The sequence below is a fragment of the Manis pentadactyla genome, chromosome 4 (assembly GCF_030020395.1).
Source record: "Manis pentadactyla isolate mManPen7 chromosome 4, mManPen7.hap1, whole genome shotgun sequence".
NCBI classification, from domain to species: domain Eukaryota; kingdom Metazoa; phylum Chordata; class Mammalia; order Pholidota; family Manidae; genus Manis; species Manis pentadactyla.
The window spans coordinates 65,461,929-65,487,974 of NC_080022.1; the positions used below are offsets into that span (position 1 = coordinate 65,461,929).

Consider the following 26,046-nt stretch of genomic DNA (forward strand, 5'->3'; position numbering starts at 1 on the left):
GCATGTTCCTTATGAAAAACTGTTAAAAAAAAAAAAACACAAGGAAGAAAAAAATATTACAATCCCACTACATTAAGCAAACTGTTTTAATATCTTTGTGGTCTTTTTTGCTTTGCGTATGTTTGTCTTTTTTTTTTTCAAACAAAAGTTTCAAACCATGCATACATTTTGCAACCGTTTTCATATACTAAGAATATCTTTTCTTTAATTATTAAATACTGTCACACATTATTTTTAAAGTCCACACAGCATCCCATTGTAACAGATAAACCACAGCTTAATCTTATCGCTGGGTGGATTTGTTTTTTTAACTTTTCAGTATTAACATTACACACTAATTTTGTTCAGTTCCTTCATTCATGAATATGCTATAATTCATGAGACAGGTTTTAAAAAATTAACAACCATGATATATACTAGAATGTTAAGATCCCTGAGGGCAGGGATCTTTTTCTTCACTGCTGTAATCTCAAGTGCATACAAATATTCAAAAAATATTTGTCAAACAAAAAAATACGCAAACAATTTACTTTCAGTTAACCACTTACCTCCATCTTTACCCTTCACAAAACTTTCCCATTCTCTAAACCACTGCATACTGATACAATAAAAAGTAGCTGGAGAGTCCTCCTCTTGGAATGCTCTGTTGAGCTACAAGGGGGAAAAAAATAAGTCACCTACTACCTCCAACTTGCTTTGCAGCAGAACAATACAACCATTCTACTTCAGCATCTAGTAAGGCCAATTCCTCACACACAAAGAATATGACATACACTAAGTTATCTTAGTATCAGCATACATGGAAACACCAATTTCATAAACAATTCTAGGTTATGTCTCAAAATTTGGCAAATACACACAACGGACATGAAAGACTGGATAACTGAAAATGGTCAAAGCTAAGTCTTTAAGACAAAATACTCCACATATTTATTAAAAATCAGATGTGTACATCTTCAACATACCATATCCACTGTCTACATGTTCTGTTCACTTATGATATTGGTGAACATGCTACTATTACAAACCCGATACGCCAACAAATAATCTTGTACATGTCATTCCACAAACAATATGTTAAACATGTATTAGGATAAATTCTCAAAAGTGGGACAGTCCCTCAAGATGTTCCACTCTCTCCTTTAGTCCAGAGGGCTAAGGTGTGAGAATGGTGACTCAAAGTAGGCAAAGTCTACTAAAATGGCAATCTTCAGAAGAGTGACCTAATGGTCACCAGAGTCAATGCAACCTTGGTTCCTGAAATTATGGAGGTCTGGTTATTCCGTTTTTTTCAGTAAATTCCTTTTTGACTTAAATTAACCAGTCTGGCTTCTACTGGCTTCAACTAAAATAATCCAATTAATAGAAAAACTGATATAGAAAGACAGGCAGAAGCAATAGAGCCTGCAGAACATGAAGGGTATTTGAAATTTATCTAATTGTAATAGTGTGCAGACAGTGAGACTCCTGAAAGTAATTCATAACAGGTAACTAAATGCTCATGGTACAATACACTACCTGTAGACAAAGACAACTAAGTTCAGATAATGTCTCTCCTATAGTCAAATCTATTCAAAACCCTGTTATTGTCCCCCAAATCCTTCCAATTGCCCAGAAGTACCTCCACGATTTGACTTCATTTTCTAACACTTTATTCCTCATTTTTCACTTGTGATCACACATCTCTGTTATTCCCAAAACCAAGCAAATATTATTCCTGCCTCTCAACTCTTTTGCATGACTTTCCTTCTTTTTGTAGATATCTGAATATATCCCTCATCTCCTTCAAGTCTTTGCTAAAATGTCACCTTCTCAAGGAGGCCTACCTTGACCACCCTATTTAAAACTGCATGTAACTTCTCCACTCATCACCATACTCTTCATCCCTCTTGTCCTGTTATTTTCCATAGAACTCATAATCATTTATATATAATATATTGTTAACTGTTAAGTGTAAGTTCTTTAAGGACATGGATCTTTCAGAGACACAAGGTAATTGTTTCCGCAGAACAATAAAAGGCAATAAAAATGCTGTGACTATTTGATGGTTAACAAAGAAAATCAAAGCATGTTTGTCTTAACATACAGAATTAAAGTTAGGACTTTTTGCGATATACAACTTTCCCCAGGGAACTCAGATTTCTGAAATACAATGTTAGACTGATTCTGCCAGATAAATCCATTTAATTTATAGCATTACCAGGTTTGGACATTTTTCAGACTCTAACTTTGGCAACAGAACATCTAGATGGGGGCATTTAAAAAATTTTTAATTTAAGTAAGTATAAATCACCCCATTAATTTCAAGTCATCTGTATTTCTCTAGTTCTGAGAAATTTTTCTAAACCATTGCTCTAAGAATCATTCCTCCTCTCTATTCTCTTCTAAAATACCTATTAGAAAAACATTAGATTCTGCATCTATCCAACATGTTGAAATTAGTCTGTTTTCCATCTGTTAATCATTGTGTTTCATCTTAGGAGAAACCTCACCAGATCTTTCAGTACACTGATTTACTCTCCAGCAGTTTATATCCTGCCATTTAATCAACCATCTACTGTGTTGTGTGTGGTCTTTTTTTTTAGTATATAGTATATTTATACATCTCCCTGGGGATCAGTCATATTTATTTTAAGACATGATTTAGGAAATCACAATTCTCTCTGGGTATTAAAAGCTGTCTAAGATAATGCCTTCTTTAACTGACCCAAGTGTCCACATTCACTGCTCTATACAAGCAGACACTTGAATGCTTGCTGCCTTACGCAACACAAGGCACAGGATGCTGGGGTCGATGCTGGGGTTATTACTGGGTATTTGCCACTTCCCAGCTTGAAGCCTATGCAGTCACTTCCTGTGGCTTTTGTTTGCTTCTTCAACCTGATCCCATCTGCTTTTTCAATTTTTTCAGAAACTCCACTTAATTTCCAGTCTACCAGGGGTGCCTACTTTTATACTCTAATTTTTTTTATGCTAAAACATTGCCTTGTTTTAAAAAAGTGGGATAAGTAGGGGTGAGAGTGGTTTTCAGTAAATTTATAGTTGTGTAACCATCACCACAATCCACTTCAGAATATGATGTACTATATACTCCAAACTGGAAACCCATATATGGTGGTGTTTTTCCCAAAACCAGAATATATCTATTACTACTTAATGACATATTCACAAAAGCTTTGATTCTCATCTCCCCAACTTTGGCCTCTGAATTGAGACTTTAGATCCCAAAGAGAAATGACAATGGTTTTACTAGACTGGAAATTGAGACACTGCCGCCCCCCCCCCCGGCCATTTTTGGTTCCTCTTGTCACTGAACCATGACACAAAGAGGTTACAGGATTGGCTCTATAAATGATGAAATAAAATGACTGCTGCACAACAGGAGCAAGGAAGAGTATGTCTGAAAACCAGATTATACCCACTGTATTAGTTTCAGAGGGCTGCTGTTTGTAACAAATTACAGTGAACTTGATGGCTGAAGCAGATGATCCATTCTCTCAAAATTCTGGAGGTGGGGGTAGTTGGCAGAGTAGGAAGGCAAGGCGGAAACCTCCTCCCACACACAAACCAAGGAAACAACTACAGCAAATACAATTACCCCTGAAGACCACCTAAAGACTACGGAACAGACCATCTGCACCTGGTGAAGAAGAGACCACACAGAGAAGGGTAAAGGGGCAGAGCCTAGATGGATCAAGACCCAAGCTCTCCCCCCATCCCAGCCCAGAACTGGGAGGGAAAAGAACCAAGCAGAGAGGGGCTAAGTGCTCAGGAACTCTGCACACCTGGCCCTGGAGATCTGCTCTGGGAACATGAGTATGCACGACATCAGGCTTTGGTGATTAATGGGGCTGGACACCAGGGAGAGTTGAAGCAGTCTGGGAAGCTGAGACTCCTGCCACTTCTGGAGGAAAGTCATGCTCTGTCCATCCCACTAAAACCGAACACAGAGGTGGCAGTTTGAAAGATTCACCAGCAGCGGTAAGGGTGCCAGAGGGATGAAGGTTGGATGGAATGCCATCTGGAGAAAGGGCAGGTGGACACTTCTCCAGCCCTCCCTAAGCCCAAGTAGTTGGGCCCTCATGGGAGCCTCCAACCCTTTCCTGGCAGTTCAGCCCCGCAGCATTTCCCGACGTACCTACCCACTTGCCCACTCAACCCAGTAGGCCCAGCAGCAGTTAGACTTTGCTGCCTGACAGGCAGAGGCTTTCCCAGGTCTTTTGGCCCTCTCTCAGCCCAACTGGGGAGGAACCTATGGAAGTCAGTTCCCAGTACTCTTTTCTTCCTCACTGGCAGCCAAGCCCTGCCCAAAATCCCCTGCACACCCACCCCACCCAGCAGTCATCCCAGCAGCACTGCCATTGCTACAGGGTAGGCAGAGGCAGCCCCACCCACAACCCAGCACAAGTGCTGTGGCTCAGCTCACAAAGGGCCTGCCGGCTGAGGCAAGCTGCCACCCCTCTGAGATCAGACACTGTTGGAAGACAGGCAGAAAAGCAGCCCCACCTACAATCCCAGCAAAAACACCAACTGCATAGTTCACAAAGGACCTCTGTTGATGGCGATCAGCCACTGCTGAAGACAGGCAGAAAGGGGACAATGCCAACAGTCCACCCACAGCAACCGGGGCTCCACCCCAAAGAAGAACCAGGCACTGGTGAAGGGTCTTGAGCTTCTGGGCACCACAGGATACCTTTTTCATAAAGCCATTACTTTTTAGACTAAGAAGCATAGCAGATCCATCTAATACAAAGGAAGAAACACAGAAACCCTAACAAAATGAGACAGCAGAGGAATATGTCCCAAAGAAAACCACAGGACAAGACACCAGAAACAGGGCTAAATGAAATGGAGGCCACCAATCTTCTTGATTAACATTTAAAAGCAAAAGTCATAAACATGTGCACTGATTAGTAGAAAAGTATTGAAGATCTCAGGACTTCAACAAAGAGATACAAGAGCTGAAAAAAGAGTGACTCAGAGCTGAAGAAAAGAGTAACTGAAATGAAATATACAAGAGGGAATTAACAGATTTCTGTAAGCAGAGATCAATGAGATAGAAATTAGAGAACAGGAATACAACAAAGCTGAGGAACAGAGAAAAAAGAATCTCTAGGAATGAAAGAATGACACGAGAGCTGTGTGACCAATCCAAATGGAAAAATATTTGTATAACAGGGGTACGAGAAGAAGAGAGAGGCAAACGGACAGAAAGTCTACTTAAGGAAGTAATTCTGGAAAACTTCCCAAATCCTGGGAAAAACACACACTCAGGTCATGGAAGCTCAGACAGCCACTAACAAAAGGAACCCCAGAAAGACAACACCGAGGATTAAAATGACAAGGATTAAGGATAAGGAGAGAGTATTGAAAGCACTCAGAGAAAGAAAAAAGATTACTTATAAGGGAAACCCCAGCAGACTATCAGCAGACTTCTCAGCAGAAACTTTAAAGGCCAGAAGGGCATGTCATGAAATATTTAATTTATTGAAACAAAAGAATCTCCAACAAAGAATCCTCTAACCAGCAAGGTTATCATTCAACTTTGAAGAAGAGATGAAAAGTTTCCCAATTAAACAAAGGCTGAAGGAATTTATAACCCCTAAACTGGCATTGCAGGATATGCTGAAGGGACTTCTGCAGATGAAAATGTTCCTAAACCGAAATATTTTTCACCAGTGAAGATGAACCCACAGTAAAGGTGGTAGCCCAATTACTTACCAAGCAAGTATGAAGTTAATAACAAAACAAAAGAGCAAAACCAACTAGACACAAAATCAATCAAGGGATAAACAAAACAATGCAGATTATGACATCTAACATAAAAAGTGTGAAAGAGGAAGAAAAAAAGACAAATACTTTAAAATTGTGTTTGAAATAGACAACCATCAACTTAATACATACTGCTGTATACGAAGGCAACTATCTATGGACCTCATGGTACCACAAACCTAAAGCATATAATAGGAAAAAAAATTAAAAAGATATCCAATCATAACACTAAAGAAAACCATCAAATAACAAGAGAAGTATATAAGAGAGGAAGAAAGGAACAGAGAGGAACTACAAAAGCAGCCGGAAAACCATTACTAGGATGGCAATAAGTACATACGTATCAGTTACCTTAAATGTAAAATACACTGATTGCACCATTCAAAAGACACAAAGTAACAGAATGGTTAAAGAAACAAGACTTATCTATATGCTGCCTACAAGAGACCTAAAGACATATACAGATTCAAACTGAAGAGATGGAAAAGATATTTCATGGAAATAGTAGATCAGATGGACTTAACAGATATGTATAGAATATTCCACCCAAAAGCAGCAGGATACATACTTATCTCAAATGTACATGAAACATTTTCCAGAACATATCACACATTAAGACACAAAAAGAGCATCTATAAATTCAAAACGATGGAAACTGCATTAAGCAACTTCTAAGACCACAGTCGTCTGAAACGAGAAATAAATAACACGAAGAAAACAAAAAAGTCAACACATGAAGGCTAAACAAAACGACATTCGCCTAAACAGTCAATAGATCAATGAACAAACCAAAGAAGAAATCAAGCAATACATGGAGACATATGAACACAAAACCATAACAGTACAAAATTTCTGGGACACCATAAATGTGGTTCAAAAAGGAAAGTATACAATACAGGCCTACCTCAGGAAACAAGAACAATCCCAATATAGCAGTCTAAACTCACAACTAAAGAAACCAGAAGAACAAATGAAACCCAAAGTTAGCAGAATGAGGCATATGATAAAGAAGAGAGCAAAAATAAATAAGAATAAAACAATAGAAAAAAATGAAACTTCTTTTTTGATAAGATAAAACAAAAAAGACAAATCCCCACCCAAAATTAGCAGGAAAAAAAGAGTGAGGACATAAACACAATCAGAAAACAAAAAAGAAGTTACAACTGGGACCACAGAAATACAAAGAATTATAAAGGAACTCTTTGAAAATTGTATGCAAATAAATAAATAGCAATTCAACACTGCAAAATCTGTGGGATGCAGCCAAGGCCATGCTAAGAGGGAAGTATACTGCAATACAGGCCTACCTCAGGAAAGAAGAACAATCCCATATAAGCAGTCTAAACTCACAATTAATGAAACAAGAAAAAGAAGAACAAATGAGGCCCAAAGTCAGTAGAAGGAGGGACATAATAAGATTAGAGCAGAAATAAATAAAATCAAGAAGAATAAAACAACAGAAAGAATCAATGAAAGAAAGATCTGGTTCTTCGAGAAAATAAAATAGATAAACCCCCAAACTTATCAAGAAAAAAAGAGAGTCTACACACATTAACAGAATCAGAAATGAGAAAGGAAAAGTCACTATGGACACCACAGAAATACAAAGAATTATTAGAGAATACTATGAAAAATTATATGCTAACAGACTGGATAACCTAGAAGAAATGGACAACTTCCTAGAAAAATACAACCTTCCAAGGCTGACCAAGAAAGAAACAGAAAATCTGAACAGACCAACTAACAGAAACGAAATTGAAGTGGCAATCAAAAAACTACCTAAGAACAAACCACCTGCACTGGATGGCTTCACCGCTGAATTTTATCAAACATTTACTGAAGACCTAATACCCTTTCTTCTTCAAGTTTTCCAAAAAATAGAAGAGGAGGTAATACTTCCAAACTCATTCTATGAGGCCAGCATCACTCTAATACCAAAACCAGACAAAGACACCACAAAAAAAGAAAATTACAGGCCAATATCCCTGATGAACATAGATGCAAAAATACTCAACAAAACATTAGCAAACCAAATTCAAGAATACATCAAAAAGATCATCCATCATGATCAAGTAGGATTTATTCCAGGGATGCAAGGACGGTACAACATTCGAAAATCTATCATCATCATCCACCACATCAACAACAAGAAGGACAAAAACCACACGATCATCTCCATAGATGCTGAAAAAGCATTTGACGAAATTCAACATCCATTCATGATAAAAACTCTCAGTAAAATGGGTACAGAGGGCAAGTTCCTCAACATAAAAAAGGCCATATTGTACAAACCCACAGCCAACATTATACTGAACAGCGAGAAGCTGAAAGCTCTTCCCCTAAGATCAGGAACAAGACAAGGATGCCCACCCTCCCCACTTCTATTCAACATAGTACTGGAGGTCCTAGCCACAGCAATCAGACAACACAAAGAAATAAAAGGCATCCAGATTGGCAAGGAAGAAGTTAAACTGTCCCTGTTTGCAGATGACATGACATTGTACATAAAAAACCCTAAAGAATCCACTCCAAAACTACTAGATCTAGTATCTGAATTCAGAAAAGTTGCAGGATACAAAATTAATACACAGAAATCTGTGGCATTCCTATACACTAACAATAAACTAGCAGAGAGAGAAATCAGGAAAACAATTCCATTCACAACTGCATCAAAAAGAATAAAATACCTAGGAATAAACCTAACCAAGGAAGTGAAAGACCTATACTCTGAAAACTACAAGACACTCATGAGAGAAATTAAACAAGATACCAATAAATGGAAACACATCCCGTGCTCATGGATAGGAAGAATTAATATTGTCAAAATGGCCATCCTGCCTAAAGCAATCTACAGATTCAATGCAATTCCTATCAAAATAGCAACAGCATTCTTCAACGAACTGGAACAAATAGTTCAAAAATTCATATGGAAACACCAAAGACCCCAAATGGCCAAAACAATCCTGAGAAGGAAGAATAAAGTGGGGCGGATCTCACTCCCCAACTTCAAGCTCTATAGCCACAGTAATCAAGACAATTTGGTACTGGTATAAGAACAGACCAATAGACTAATGGAACAGACTAGAGAGCCCTGATAAAAACCCAAACATATATGGTAAATTGATATATGATAAAGGAGCCATGGACATACAATGGGGAAATGACAGCCTCTTCAACAGCTGGTGTTGGCAAAACTGGACAGCTACATGCGAGAGAATGAAACTGGATTATTGTCTAACCCCATACACAAAAGTAAACTCGAAATGGATTAAAGACTTGAATGTAAGTCATGAAACCATAAAACTCTTAGAAGGCAACATAGGCAAACATCTCCTGAATATAAGCATGAGTAACCTCTTCCTGAACGCATCTCCTTGAGCAAGGGAAACAAAAGCAAAAAGGAACTCATGGACTACATCAAACTAATAAGTTTCTGTACGGCAAAGGACACCATCGACAGAACAAAAAGGCATCCTACAGTATGGGAGAATATATTTGTAAATGACATATCCGACAAGGGGTTAACATCCAAAATAAATAAAGAACTTACACGCCTCAACACCCAAAGCAAATAACCCAATTAACAAATGGGCAGAGGATGTGAAGAGACAGTTCTCCAAAGAAGAAATTCAGATGGCCAACAGACACATGAAAAGATGCTCCACATCACTAATCATCAGGGAAATGCAAATCAAAACCACAATGAAGTGAAAAAATAAATAAATAACCACAATGAGATATCACCTCACACCAGTAAGGATGGCCAGCATTGAAAAAACTAAGACCAACAAATGCTGGCGAGGATGCGGAGAAAGCAATATGGAGGTTCCTCAAAAAACTAAAAATAGAAATACCATTTGACCCGGGAATCCCACTCCTTGGAATTTACCCAAAGAATACAGCTTCTGATTCAAAAAGACATATGCACCCCTATGTTTATCGCAGCACTACTTACAATAGCCAAGAAATGGAAGCAACCTTAGTGTCTATCAATAGATGAATGGATAAAGAAGATGTGGTACATATACACAATGGAATACTGTTGAGCCATAAGAAACAAATCCTACCATTGGCAACAAGATGGAGCTGGAGGACATTATGCTCAGTGAAATAAGCCAGGCGGAGAAAGACAAGTGCCAAATGATTTCCCTCATTTGTGGAGTATAACAATGAAGCAAAACTGAAGGAACAAAATAGCAGCAGACTCAGAGACTCCAAGAAGGAACTAGTGGTTACCAAAGAGGAGGGGTGTGGGAGGGTGGGTGGGGAGGGAAGGAGAAGGGGATTAAGGGGTATTATGTTTAGTACACATGGTGTGGGGGATCACAGGGAGAACAGTGTAGCACAGAGAAGACACACCGTGAATCTGCAGCGTCTTGCTGCACTGATGAACAGTGACTGCATTGGGGTATGGGTGGGGACTTGGTAACATGGGTAAATGTGGTAACCACATTGCTTTTTCATGTGAAACCTTCACAAGAGTGTATATCAATCGTACCTTAATAAAAACTAAAAAAAAAAAAAAGAAAGAAGCCAGGTGGAAAAAGACAAATACCATACAATTTCACTTATTTGTGGAATATAGAAACAAAATAAAATGAACAAAACAGCAATAGACTCACAGATACTGAGAAGTGACTGGTGGTTACCATGAGGAAGTGATTGGGTGGATGGAGGGGGAGGGGGAGGGGAATAAAGGGGGCACAGAAACTCTCAATCATAATATAATGTGGTCATGGGGATACTAGTACAACATGGAGAATACAGTCAATGATTCTGTAACATCTTCCTGTGTTGACAGATAGTAACTGCACTATTGGGGTGAGGATTTAATAATGTGGGTAATTGTTATACCACAGTGTTATATACCTGAAACCAATATAAGATTGTATATCAACTATAATTCAATAAAAAAAAAAAGGAAGAAAAAATCCTGGAGGCCAGAAGTCCAAAGCCAAGGTATAGGCAGGACCATGTTTTCTATGGAGACTTTAGGAGAAGTTCTGTTCCTTGCTTCTCAAGGTTCTGCTTTGGGGCTGTACACTCCAACTTCTACCTCTTGTCTTCACGTGGCTTTCACTCTTCTGTGTATCTCTTTAAAAGGACACTTATCATTGGATTTAGGGTCCATGCACAAAATCCAGGATGATGTCACCTCCAGATCCTTAATTACATATGCAAAGACTCTTTTTTCACATTCACAAATAAGGGCAATTCACAGGGATCAGGACACAGAAATATCTTCTTCAGAGACCACCATTCAACCCACTACAAGCACCAATCAGTATTTCCATATCCAATGGTTAAAAATTAATAGACAATTATAGAAATTTAACACAGGCAGGACTACAGAGTTCAGACTCTTCAGGAATGAAGATCTTGGTTGCTTTACTGGATAAACACAACCACAAGCAGCTGCAGTGCCAGCTTAGAAAACAGGGAATATGGAATGAACAGTGACCAGCTGTAGACACTTATTTCTTCCTTGCCCCATATACATATTTGCTATAATTTACCAAATTTGTAAAAAATTATCCATTTATATTACTTTCATTCCTGTTTCATATAAGGATGTTGGTGGGAGTTAATCTTTCATTCTTTAAACTATAGAATATAAAAGGGAGACTGTGACTGAACTGACTGAACTAAAGATGAATGACCATCATCCAGAAATAGATACAGTGAATGATGTGACTGTCTAAACACAAGTTTAGAGGAAAGGTAAACACAGCCTAAGTGCAGCACATATTCGCACTTGAGGTAGTTGCATGGTGTTAGGCAGAAAGAAACATGACATCATCGTTACTGTTTTGCTTATGTATGCTGCATTTAATTTCTTAACTTTAGTTTAGAACAGTTCCTCAGGTCTTTCCTTGGTTTTCATAACCTTGACAACTTTTAAGATTAAAGGCCAGTTTTTTAATAAAATGTCCCTTATTTTGGTTTATCTGACTTTCCTCAATTTGAAATTCAGGTTAGGCACCTGTGTACCAAACAAGTGATACTATGTTTTTCTTGTATCCTATCTTGGCACATGATTTTGAGTTGTTCCATTTTTTATTGATGTTCACTTTAATTAAAAGCTCATTAAGTTAGTGCTAGGCTTCTCTGCTTAAAGTCAGTGTTTTCCCTTTTTAATTAATAAGTATTTTGTGGAGAATAAGTCAGAACTATGTTAATATTCTATTCTTCATGAACCTTTCAATTTACTTTTTATTTCCATCATTTATTATTTTTATTCCAACAATACTACTTTTACCAGTATGATGCAACATCCCCTATTTTCTTTAATAGTTATACTGTTATTATTATTATTTTAAAGTTCAAATTGTCCCAATTTGGCAAGTAGGAATCCCCTCAAGCTGGTTTCTGTGTACTTTTGACATGTCCCAATCATTCTTCAAAAACTTCTTTCATTTCAGTAAGAAGTTTCAGACTCATCTTCCAATTCTCCTGCCCTGGCCCTAGAAGCAGCCATTTCTCTCTAAGGACAGCTGATTATTTCAGTGGAGAAAGATTTGGGGTTAAGCCAAGACCTGATGAGAGTGAGGTATGCTCAATGCTAGGGGAGTTACCACTGCTCGCAGGCCCTTTCAGCGACAGTTAATTAATTAATATATGTATATCATTTTTTCTACATATACATACACACATTTGTACCTCTAAATGCACTTATTTACCTATCACCATGAGTTCACAAAGACATCTACACTTCAATCTCATAACACAGTCTATTTTAGTCTTTTCCCTTTCCATATTTGTATGCTCAGTCCTTTCGGTAGTCATTTAAATCTTTCATTACCTGTATTCCTATTCTATTCAGAATATTTAGAATGGCTTCTTTTGCTCAAACTTTAATGGATACAGTCATCAGCCACTTATTTAAGCATTCATGGAATAAACTACTTAAAATTCAAGTAAAATTTGCCTCAGATTTAGGAAGCAAATGAGATCCAAGCGTAATAAATAAATCCATACCTATAATATCTTCCTGTATGCGAAAATTTCCTTACTTTAGGCAAGAGCACAAAAAAATCCTATATATATGAAGTGGCAGTGGGGGAGTATATGCTGGGAGTGTATACATCATATGGAATGTACTGTTCACCTATTTTGTCTGTTCCATGACTTCTCACCCTCTTTTACTAAGAGAATCTCAATTTCCTCTTACAGAATTATCTATCCCTCCACAAATAAGCCTCATTAGGATTTTCAATGAACATGCCTCTCCAGTAACCCAAACACTACTAGGATTCTCTGCTGGGAATCTGCATCATAAATAAAGAGTTGGAGGTTGCCAATTCCAATCCATGAACAAAACTTATTACCAATCTATGAAAACAAAAACCTACAAAAGGAGAACTTAACTCACTAGAATTATAGTGACTTGACTAAAGTCTCTCGCTATTATGGACCAAGAACACTTAAAATCTATTACACTCTTTCATTCAATCATTTCATTAACAAAATATAGTTCTGCTTTGTCAGTTATCTTAATTCTAGATCACATTTACAATTTGAAAAGCATCAGTTTTTTTACCCGAATAAAAATTTCCAATTCAGTTTTTCTTCTCCTTTCAATTTTCTCTGCCTCAATTTGGCAAGTGTGACAAATGTACAGATGATTAACAGCCGGTCCTCCTCCATACCTAAAGCATGAAGATTTTAATAATTATGACAATCCTGAAGAAAGTTGATGTTCTGTTCTAGAAAATTTGTCGCCTACTTTTAGTGAATGGTTAAATCCCTGGTTAAAGAATAAATCCTCACAAACACTCTCAGTTATACTTAAACTATTGTAAAAATCAAATAATCATAAGGACTTGCTTTTGTTTCTCAGAAACAATGATTGTTATTAGTTTAGTGATTAACCTGCCTTATCTGTATTTCAATTTTCTCTTATAGCTACTTCTGCTACAAAACATGCTAGCAACATCAGCACAAAGTAAAAGAAGTGGCTTTCAAAAATTAGCATATAATATATAAACCTAGTTATGTACAGCCACAGTCTTAATCAAGTTTTAACAGAAAAAGGCTTCCTCTGACCACTCAAATAAGAATTCAGGGAATGAGTTATTTTAATATTTAACTAAGGAAAACATAATAAGGAAATTTATGTATGAAATATTTTCAAATAAAAATTAAAACCTTAAAATTTAAGAATTAAATATCACAGCATACTTTTATAGACACAGACAATTATAACATAAAAATTAGTATTATCTAGACTAGGGCCTCATGAGCTATAAACTCTTTTTATAATTCAGAGTGAATAATAAAGGAAAAAGGGAATCGTCTACAAAAGCAACATAGAACACAGTAGCATACATGGAATAATCCAATCCCTTTTTACAAGTTTCACAAACTGACTTTCACATACTGTCTGATTCAAAAAACAAACCTGCTATATAGGTTATCCCAAATGTTCTGAGGCAGCATCAAAACCAGGTCTTCAATATAACTAGCTTTTCGTGGAGGAACACCTAAAAAAGTTTAGATAGGTCTATCTCATTCTTAAATTCCATTATGCTACTTTCAAAAGTTAAACTCATTTTTTAACTAATCACTAGCATTTTTCAATTATTATTCTTAAAAATCCCTCCAAAAAAAGTTAAAATTTTTAGAGCATAAGCATTTTTGGTGACTATGTTCCTAGAGATGAATGCATTTCTTGAAATAGTTAGAAAAATATCAGTTAACCAAGATCTTCAAGCATTTAACTTATGTAAATCTTTCCCAAGACTTGACTGTGTATTAGGGGAAATCAAAGATAAATAAGAGAATAAGAGACAATCTTCCTTCATGAAGCTTATTACCTAGTAGAAAAATGAAATTTATAAGCAAGATTAAAAAAAGAGCACACATAAACACTATACAAGGCTTATAGGGAGATAAACAGAAACAGCCATATGTTAGTAGATGTGAGAGAAACTAATTCACATACAGAAATATTTTCAGGGCGTATTTTCTAAATCAGGAAATTCTTACTATCTCTTCTGGTTTTACTGTAAAAGTAATGAAGGAACTGGAATATCAAGACTTCAATCATGAAATTTAATCTGTATCAAACTAAGGCATTATTTTATCATTGGAATAAACACTAATATCACAGCGGCACAGTTTATACTTAGCAAATGACTATATGAGGCTTTTTTGTTAAATTTCAAGTACACAAAAAGGATTAAAGATGACGGAGGGAGAAGTGAGACAGAAGCTTCCTAAAACCACATATAATACAAAAATATAATTAATACAACTAATTCTGAAAGAGCACCAGGAAGGAGGACTGTTTCAGATTGCATACACCTGGAGAAAAGAGCAGACCTCACAGAACAGGGTAACATACCAGAGCTGTGGCCTGGTGGGACCCAAGCCCTTCCTCCACCCCAGCTCACTGGCAGGAGGAAGAGAAACAGAGCAGGGAGTGAGTGGAGGCCTGGGACTGCTGAATACCTAACTCTGGAGATCTGCTCTGGGAGCACAAACTTACATTTCCTGGTTTGTTCATGATACTCTCGTGATTGGGGGATTGGAAAGTCAGGACAGGTAGAATTCCTGGAGAGGATGAGACTCTGGCCACTTGTGAAAAGCAGGGATCCATATTCGGCTACTCTGGGACAAAGGAAGGGTGGGCAGTCCGAGAGACTTCCTAACAAGGGAGCCCTTAGCAAAAGGGCTGCGAAAGGGGCAAGTATTGCACAGAGCTTATTGCTGAGGAGAAAGGACAGGTAGACAAAACTGTCTGGGTACACTCTGCCCAGCAGGTTGGGAGCTTTAATGATTTTGAGGTGTTCCAGCCCTCTGACCAGCTACACAGCTCCAAGGACCCCCTCCATGATAGGCAGCCCACCGCACCTTTCTCCCGGCCAGCCCCACCTGGCTCGCAAACCAGCAAACCCTACTCTGGCATTAGGCCAGCCAGAGGGAAGATCTGTCTACAGCAACTGCAACCGAAAGGCATAGAGGCTTATGCCTATGGGCTTGATCCACTGGATCAGGCAGTGGAGACAGGCACAGCAGCCAGAAAGCAGGAAACAGCTCTTTCCTCCACCCAGGCACCAACACCGCGCCCCTGTGACCCCAACATTACTTCAGGGGCTGAGCGGCTCAAGAGTAGAGCTTCTGGACACTAGAGGGTGCCATATACAAATATGAAACGCCAAAGGAACCTGGACCAGAGGAAAATTCATATAACTCCCGAGAAAGATGACATGGACCTTATGACTCTTCCTGAAAGGGAGTGCAAAATAAAAATCATTAACATGCTAATGGAGGTACGGAAAGATTCAAGAATGCAGGAATGAATACCGGTTGGAGGTCCAATCATTGAAGAGTACAATGGAGGGAATTAAAAGCATATTGGATACGGGGGAGAAGACAATAAATGAAATAGAAACCAGAGAAGAGGAATACAAAAAAGCTGAGGCACGGAGAGAAAAAAGGATCTCTAAGAATGAAAGTATATTGAGAGAACTGTGTGACCAATCCAAACGGAACGATATTCACATTATAGGGGTACCATAAGAAGAAGAAGAGAGAGAAAGGTATAGAAAGTGTCCTTGAGGAGGTAATTGCTGAAAACTTCCTCAATCTGGACCCAAGGAAGACAACACCAAGACATAAGGTAATTAAAATGCCAAAGATCAAGGATAAGGACACACTCTTAAAAGCAGCCAGAGAGAGAAATAAGATCACATACAAAGGAAAGCCCATCAGGCTATCATCAGACTTCTCAGCAGAAACCTTACAGGCCAGAAGGGAGTGGCATGATGTATTTAATGCAATGAAGCCGAAAGGCCTAGAACCAAGATTACTTTATCCAGCAAGATTATCATTTAAATTTTAAAGAGGGATTAAACAATTTCCAGATAAGCAAAAGCTGAGAGAATTTACCTCCCACAAACCATCTCTACAGTCTATTTTGGAGGGACTGCTATAGATGGAAGTGTTCCTAAGGTTTAATAGCTGTCACCAGAGGTAATAAAACCACAGCAAAGAAAGTAGAACACATAACTACTAAGCAAATGCAAAACTAAATTAACTATCCCCAAAGTCAATCAAGGGATAGACAAAGAGTACAGAATATGATACCTAATATATAAAGAATGGAGGAGGAAGAAAAGGAGGAGAAAAAAAAAACCTTTAGATTGTGTATGTAATAGCACATTAACTGAGTTAAGTTAGACCCTTAGATAGTAAGGAACTTAACCTTGAACCTTTGGTAACCACGAATCTAAAGCCTGCAATGGCAATAAGTACATACCTATTGATAATCACCCTAAATATAAATGGACTGAATGCACCAATCAAAAGACACAGAGTAATAGAATGGATAAAAAAAACAAGACCCATCTATATGCTGCCTACAAGAGACTCACTTTAAACCCAAAGACATACACAGTCTAAAAGTGAAGGGATGGAAAAAGGTATTTCATTCAACTAATACAGAGAGAAAAGCAGGAGTTGCAGTACTTGTATCAGACAAAATAGTATTTGAAACAAAGAAAGTCACAAGAGACAAAGAAGGACATAACATAATGATAAAGGAGTCAATCCAACAAGAAGATATAACCATTATAAATACCTGGGCTCCCAACACAGGAGTACCCACATATGTGAAACAAATACTAACAGAATTAAAAGGGGAAATAGAATGCAATGCATTCATGCTAGGAGACTTCACACTCCACTCACTCTGAAGAACAGATCAACCGGACAGAAGATAAGCAAGGAGACAGAGGCACTAAATAACACAACAGAACAGATGGACCTAACAGACATCTACAGAATTCCTCAACCAAAAGCAACAGAATACACATTCTTCTCAAGTGCACCTGGAACATTTTCAAGAATAGATCATATGCTAGGCCACAAAAAGAGCCTCAGTAAATTCAAAAAGATTGAAAAGAACCAGTTTCTCAGACCACAAAGGTATGCAACTTGAAATAAATTATGTAAAGATAATGAAAAATCCCACAAACAAAAGGAGGCTTCAGAACATGCTCCTAAATAATCAATGGATTAGTGACCAAATAAAAACGGAGATCAAGCAATATATGAAGACAAATGACAACAATAATTCAACATCGCAAAATTTGTGGGACACAGCCAAGGCTGTATTAAGAGGAAAGTATATTGCAATACAGGCCTACCTCAAGAAGGAAGAACAATTCCAAATGAATAGTCTAAAGTCACAATTGCTGAAATTGGGAAAAAAAAGAATAAATGAGGCCCAAAGTAAGCAGAAATAGGGACATAATAAAGATTAGGGCAGAAATAAATAAAATCAAGAAGAATAAAACAACAGAAAGAATCAATGAAAGAAAGATCTGGTTCTTCGAGAAAATAAAATAGATAAACCCCCAAACTTATCAAGAAAAAAAGAGAGTCTACACACATTAACAGAATCAGAAATGAGAAAGGAAAAGTCACTATGGACACCACAGAAATACAAAGAATTATTAGAGAATACTATGAAAAATTATATGCTAACAGACTGGATAACCTAGAAGAAATGGACAACTTCCTAGAAAAATACAACCTTCCAAGGCTGACCAAGAAAGAAACAGAAAATCTGAACAGACCAACTAACAGAAACGAAATTGAAGTGGCAATCAAAAAACTACCTAAGAACAAACCACCTGCACTGGATGGCTTCACCGCTGAATTTTATCAAACATTTACTGAAGACCTAATACCCTTTCTTCTTCAAGTTTTCCAAAAAATAGAAGAGGAGGTAATACTTCCAAACTCATTCTATGAGGCCAGCATCACTCTAATACCAAAACCAGACAAAGACACCACAAAAAAAGAAAATTACAGGCCAATATCCCTGATGAACATAGATGCAAAAATACTCAACAAAACATTAGCAAACCAAATTCAAGAATACATCAAAAAGATCATCCATCATGATCAAGTAGGATTTATTCCAGGGATGCAAGGATGGTACAACATTCGAAAATCTATCATCATCATCCACCACATCAACAACAAGAAGGACAAAAACCACACGATCATCTCCATAGATGCTGAAAAAGCATTTGACGAAATTCAACATCCATTCATGATAAAAACTCTCAGTAAAATGGGTACAGAGGGCAAGTTCCTCAACATAAAAAAGGCCATATTGTACAAACCCACAGCCAACATTATACTGAACAGTGAGAAGCTGAAAGCTCTTCCCCTAAGATCAGGAACAAGACAAGGATGCCCACCCTCCCCACTTCTATTCAACATAGTACTGGAGGTCCTAGCCACAGCAATCAGACAACACAAAGAAATAAAAGGCATCCAGATTGGCAAGGAAGAAGTTAAACTGTCCCTGTTTGCAGATGACATGACATTGTACATAAAAAACCCTAAAGAATCCACTCCAAAACTACTAGATCTAGTATCTGAATTCAGAAAAGTTGCAGGATACAAAATTAATACACAGAAATCTGTGGCATTCCTATACACTAACAATAAACTAGCAGAGAGAGAAATCAGGAAAACAATTCCATTCACAACTGCATCAAAAAGAATAAAATACCTAGGAATAAACCTAACCAAGGAAGTGAAAGACCTATACTCTGAAAACTACAAGACACTCATGAGAGAAATTAAACAAGATACCAATAAATGGAAACACATCCCGTGCTCATGGATAGGAAGAATTAATATTGTCAAAATGGCCATCCTGCCTAAAGCAATCTACAGATTCAATGCAATTCCTATCAAAATAGCAACAGCATTCTTCAACGAACTGGAACAAATAGTTCAAAAATTCATATGGAAACACCAAAGACCCCAAATGGCCAAAACAATCCTGAGAAGGAAGAATAAAGTGGGGCGGATCTCACTCCCCAACTTCAAGCTCTATAGCCACAGTAATCAAGACAATTTGGTACTGGTATAAGAACAGACCAATAGACTAATGGAACAGACTAGAGAGCCCTGATATAAACCCAAACATATATGGTAAATTGATATATGATAAAGGAGCCATGGACATACAATGGGGAAATGACAGCCTCTTCAACAGCTGGTGTTGGCAAAACTGGACAGCTACATGCGAGAGAATGAAACTGGATTATTGTCTAACCCCATACACAAAAGTAAACTCGAAATGGATTAAAGACTTGAATGTAAGTCATGAAACCATTAAAACTCTTAGAAGGCAACATAGGCAAACATCTCCTGAATATAAGCATGAGTAACCTCTTCCTGAACGCATCTCCTTGAGCAAGGGAAACAAAAGCAAAAAGGAACTCATGGACTACATCAAACTAATAAGTTTCTGTACGGCAAAGGACACCATCGACAGAACAAAAAGGCATCCTACAGTATGGGAGAATATATTTGTAAATGACATATCCGACAAGGGGTTAACATCCAAAATAAATAAAGAACTTACACGCCTCAACACCCAAAGCAAATAACCCAATTAACAAATGGGCAGAGGATGTGAAGAGACAGTTCTCCAAAGAAGAAATTCAGATGGCCAACAGACACATGAAAAGATGCTCCACATCACTAATCATCAGGGAAATGCAAATCAAAACCACAATGAAGTGAAAAAATAAATAAATAACCACAATGAGATATCACCTCACACCAGTAAGGATGGCCAGCATTGAAAAAACTAAGACCAACAAATGCTGGCGAGGATGCGGAGAAAGCAATATGGAGGTTCCTCAAAAAACTAAAAATAGAAATACCATTTGACCCGGGAATCCCACTCCTTGGAATTTACCCAAAGAATACAGCTTCTGATTCAAAAAGACATATGCACCCCTATGTTTATCGCAGCACTACTTACAATAGCCAAGAAATGGAAGCAACCTTAGTGTCTATCAATAGATGAATGGATAAAGAAGATGTGGTACATATACACAATGGAATACTGTTGAGTCATAAGAAACAAATCCTACCATTGGCAACAAGATGGAGCTGGAGGACATTATGCTCAGTGAAATAGGCCAGGCGGAGAAAGACAAGTGCCAAATGATTTCCCTCATTTGTGGAGTATAACAATGAAGCAAAACTGAAGGAACAAAATAGCAGCAGACTCAGAGACTCCAAGAAGGAACTAGTTGTTACCAAAGGGGAGGGGTGTGGGAGGGCGGGTGGGGAGGGAGGGAGAAGGGGATTAAGGGGTATTATGTTTAGTACACATGGTGTGGGGGATCACAGGGAGAACAGTGTAGCACAGAGAAGACACATAGTGAATCTGCAGCATCTTGCTGCACTGATGGACAGTGACGGCATTGTGGTATGGGTGGGGACTTGATAATATGGCTAAAGGTAGTAACCACATTGTTTTTTCATGTGACACCTTCATAAGAGTGTATATCAACTGTACCTTAATAAAAAATTTTTTTAAAAATTCCAAGTACATGCTTAGGTAAAGAGGTAGCTATTAATTTAGACAAAAGGGATAAGAATACCACTGGTAAGTGAATGCTCCACTGAGAAAAATGATGTGTAATAGAAGTGCTCATTGCACCATAATTGGCTGTCTGTGATCTATTTCTACTATAGTATTAGAGCTTTGAGAACAGAAATAGTGTCTTTGACATTCTTAGACTACAGCCCAGACTTTAGAACAGGTATTCAATAAATTATCTGTTCTATGAAGTGGCTACAGATTGCCTAGCATTAGAAGAAAAAGCCAATTTATGAAACCACAGCAAATTAATCACATTAAAGGTGGACAGAAGATGGGGAAATAGTATATAAGTGGAAGAGGAAAACCATTTGCTCTCTCCTAATTTGCAAATTATTTAACAGCAATCCTATACCACTACTCTCCACTACAGAATCTCTTACCTCCATGAATACAGAGAAAATCATTATTTGAAATAGGGCCCGGTTCAGCAAAGGTCTTAAATTTATTTAGCCACTGTCGAGAAATATAAAACTGAAGGAGACTTGGTTCCATTATGTTCAACAAATTTGATATCCTTCGCCTCTCTTTTTGGGCCTCTTCATTACGCTTCCTATTAAGGACAATAATTCATTAAATTTAATATGCATTTTATCCATAAAACTAGGAAGTGGATTTTTCCCATTGCTTATTAAATTTATCATACACATTAGATACTGTGAGGTACTAATAAGATACACTAGTATCTTATTAGGTCTTCAGAATTATTCAAGAGAAATATACTTTGTATCACACCCCCAACCACATTATACACCATTAAGAGTGATATTATTTCTTAACTATATACTGGTATCCACATAACCACTGGTACACAGTAGGCATTCAAATGTTTGTTAAGGTCTATCTAAATAGTTAATTTGCTTTCATCTTTTAGTAGCTAGCACGTAAATCTTCTGTAAGATACTGAAAGACACCAAAGATTTATTTTTATAGTAATCCCTCCTTTGTTAGCAAACTATTTTAGGAGAAAATGTGGTAATTAAAACCTACTGATCTTTCTAAAACAAAATACATTCCTTTGCCTTTCAAATAGTAATCTAGTATTTTCTGATGACAACCTTTCACTTTACAGAGATGAGAATAAATGCAATGAAAGTAAAACAATTTCTGATCTTTATTCAGCAATCATTTTGAAAGTCTTAGAAGTCACTAATAACCCCAAGAGAGTTAATATTTGTCAAAACAGTTTATCTGTAAGAGTTACTTCCTTACCTGTAGAAAAGAACATAAGCTTCTGCATTTTGTACAGTAGATTCTGAAACTTCAGTGACACTCTGATCATCAAATTCATACCAATGACTGTTTAAATTGTTTCGGCAGTAGGCAATATAGTGTCCGCCTGAATTTAAGCAGAAAAAATTTAAATCATTTCAGTAATACAAATTAAAACAAGACTGGATCCCCAGTTCCTAGCAGAGACTGAGATATAGCAAGAACTATGCTCATACTTTTTCCAGTATGTATTTTCACAAGCACTTGAGGAAATTAAAGTAAGGACAGAAAATGTAATCTTAAAATAACCCAGTGGGAATCTGATGTCAAACTCCTTATTATTTAACTTTATAAAAATATAATTTCTAGTATTTAAACTTCCTAGAAAAATTATTCAATTTCCTAAACTGTTTACATGTTTATAATAGCCAAAATAAGTAATAAAAATCTGTGTTTACATTTTTTGTTTAATTAGGCCTTGTTTAAGAGAACAATTCAGATGTTTTTGATTTCTTGTTTTTTTAATCCAAGGACATATATGAAGTCTATAAACTTACTACTTGCAGTTCCATGATGACAAATGACTGACAGAAGATCATAGGTAACAATCTGAGCTGGACTGTCTTTAGCAAGAAATGGCTGAAGATCCAGACCTTCCAGTGGAAATGAAACATGGGTACTGATTTTGGTGGAAAACATCAGTTCATGCCTGAATCTTTTAAGATGGATGCATAAAATCTAAGCAAAAAGTAAGATTATTTAAAACTCTATTGTTTTATATGTTAGATAAAGGAGTCTACTAAAAATACATACTGAATTAAGTGTCAAAGTTAAACATTATCCTGCAATTACTACAAACTGATTCCAGATATGTCATAATGTGGAAATGGTAAATCGTGGTACTTCCTAAGTTCACAGCTACTGGCTTTTCTAATTTTATACTATATACCTGCAAGATCCAACAATGTTTGATTAAACTGTGTTCAGCACAGTTCCACTTTAAGGGCACTTACATGGTATATAACTCATTATTTTAAAAATGGATAATTCTAATAAAGTGTGTGTGTGTATATATATATATATATATATATATATATATGTACATATATATATATATATATACACACACAGCAACTGGGCAATAGAACCACTCTACTCTTCAACCACACTAAAGAATCTACTACACTGTGTAACACTAAAGTTTTGCATTTCTACCACCATAAATAAATTAAATTATCATAAAGCCCATACCTCAGGAAACTTCTGTACTTTACAAAACTTTACTCCATTCCTCAACCTATGGGGAGGAAAGAGAATACCAATTTAAGTAAATCCATTTCCCTTGTGAATCTATAAAAGCTTTAGTATTTTTAAATATACATAAAAATCTTTTAGAAAATGCAGAGACAAAAAGGTATCAGACTAAAAATTCTACTGAATTATATGCTCCCCATTTAAAACTACAACTAATATAACACTGGAATCCCTATTATAAAAATTACTTAAACTAAGACATCAGTAATAAGAATGTATGGAGTTATTTGATGAAAATTAATTTTTTTATCAGATGTACTACTGTGTATGGCCACCTTTATAGCATTCAGATACCATGCAACACTGAGTAAAATAAAACCCCAATTTTACAGAATTGCTTGGTCAGGCCAATATATTATAATTTTTATTCTTTTTTTTAACTTTATTATTGTTTTTTAAAATTGAGGTGTATCTTTTACATATAAATTTAAATATATTCGATTTATATATATAAATGTGAATATAAATTTAAGTTGGGGTATAATTACATATATAACATAATATTCAAGTATACAACGTAATGGTTCTATTTGTATACAATGCAAACTGACCACAATTCTAATTAACACCCATTATATACAGTTACAAAATTTTTCTTGTGATGACTAAGGACTTAAAATGTACTCTCAACAGTTTTCAAATAAGTAATACAGCATTATTAACTACAGTCACCATGCTGTACACTACATCCTCGTGCCTTTTAGTTGTAACAGGCTTTGTATCTTTTGAACCCCTTCACCCTTTCTACCCACCCACTATATTTCTATAAAGAAATATAATCTTTATTCTAAAATGTATAAACAACTTGAGATGAATAAAGGGTGGTTATTATTAATAATTAATATTAATATGTACTTAACAGATCTCTACTTTGGATTTGGGGGTAGATGCAAGGTTCTTTCCCATCTTCACTATTATCTTCTTCCTAGGGGAAACTGCATCCCAAATAAGGATTCCCCTCCAGGCCAACTCCCTCTTCAGCTCTATCAGCTATAGCTTCAAGGATATATTACTCAAAAATACCTCAGTTCACTAGAGGTGTATTTTTTTTTTTAAGAAAGTACAAGGCAGATTTTTCATCCTTATTGGCCAAATATTCCTTTTTGTCATGAAGATGGCCAAGAGCTGCAGATCAACATTTCCCTGTGGTTACTGCCAAAAGCCAAAGTTTGTATTATAAAGGTTCTAGATTTTATTAGGAGGCCATTATTTTTCTACTACAGAGATTCAGAAAAATTTTCCCATTCAGTCTACCTGAAACATACTTACCTTCAACTCTCCAGTTACTTTTCTAACTTATCACCAAGAAGCCTTAAAAAGCCTGAATTTATTATAAGATAAAAAAGGCAGCTAGTAGTAGATATATAGAAACAAATCATACTTTTACCTTTATATTGTGCTATCATACAACAGGTAACATCAAAGTTGTTATAACCTTTCTGAATTTTAGTTTTGAAACTATGTACCTTTATAATCACTTTTATTTCCTGAATCTAGCCTGCTAAAATCCTGAAGAGAATATTGCCTTATTTATGATATCAAATCTTAACCTATGAAATGAAAATGTGTATGTCCTGATGTATTTTTTGTATCTGGAAAATGTTTTATGCAAAATTATATACTCACTTTTTATCTCAAAATACACTTTCACACCTTAGATAAGCATAATAAATTTGCTAAATTTTTACCTTGAGTTTGTTTTACAGAATGACCAGTCTCTTTGTTTACTAGGACAAAATTAACTCGCCTTTATGTTTCTAAATAAAGTGGAACATTAACTCCACATGTCAATTCAAATAACCAAGAAAAACACCATTTAATACAAAACATGCAATTCAAAGCACTGTCAATGACACTTACTTTTTGCATTTTTCACAACTGTACATATTGTCACCTGAAAATAGAACAGACCTGGTCATTCATTTCAAATTAAAAGCAAGTTATTTTCTTTTGGTTGTGCAATTCTCTGAGTTTACCACATGCTGACCTTGCAACACAGTAAATAAGGCTCACATTTTCTAGTCTCTGCTTTAGAATCAGCTCATGATGTTTACCTCACCTAAAATACCTTTGTCTCCCTCTCTTTTCAATCTTGCAAGCCTATCTCAAATAACATCCCTTCCTTTTATTCACTCAACAAAATTTATTGAATGCCTGTTATATGTCTAAGCAAGGTGCTAGGCACCCAAAAATAGTAAGGATCTTAAATAGTATGGAAGAATTCAGAGTCACCCAGATATATAAGTAAGCCTTCCATATTGGTTGTATTTTCCCTTTGAGTCTCAGAGCAGTTTTCAGTGACTTCATATATCATACTG

General features: G+C 36.6%; 1 protein-coding gene across 7 annotated transcripts in view; it reads right to left on the minus strand.

Moving 5' to 3' along the window:
- Positions 1–26,046, minus strand: part of USP33 (ubiquitin specific peptidase 33) — a 77,012-nt gene that overhangs the window by 2,456 nt on the left and 48,510 nt on the right. For 5 of the 7 annotated variants that reach the window (XM_036890228.2, XM_036890227.2, XM_036890231.2 and 2 more), the window contains exons 15-22: positions 25,589–25,622; positions 23,666–23,711; positions 22,972–23,152; positions 22,415–22,541; positions 21,586–21,755; positions 14,174–14,255; positions 13,313–13,421; positions 549–651 (exon numbers count right to left, since the gene is read on the minus strand). In XM_036890228.2, the coding sequence (XP_036746123.1) occupies positions 549–651; positions 13,313–13,421; positions 14,174–14,255; positions 21,586–21,755; positions 22,415–22,541; positions 22,972–23,152; positions 23,666–23,711; positions 25,589–25,622 (852 nt within the window). The remainder of the gene's footprint in view (positions 1–548; positions 652–13,312; positions 13,422–14,173; positions 14,256–21,585; positions 21,756–22,414; positions 22,542–22,971; positions 23,153–23,665; positions 23,712–25,588; positions 25,623–26,046) is intronic. The other 2 variants (XR_005025798.2, XR_005025799.2) reach the window with 2 other exon arrangements.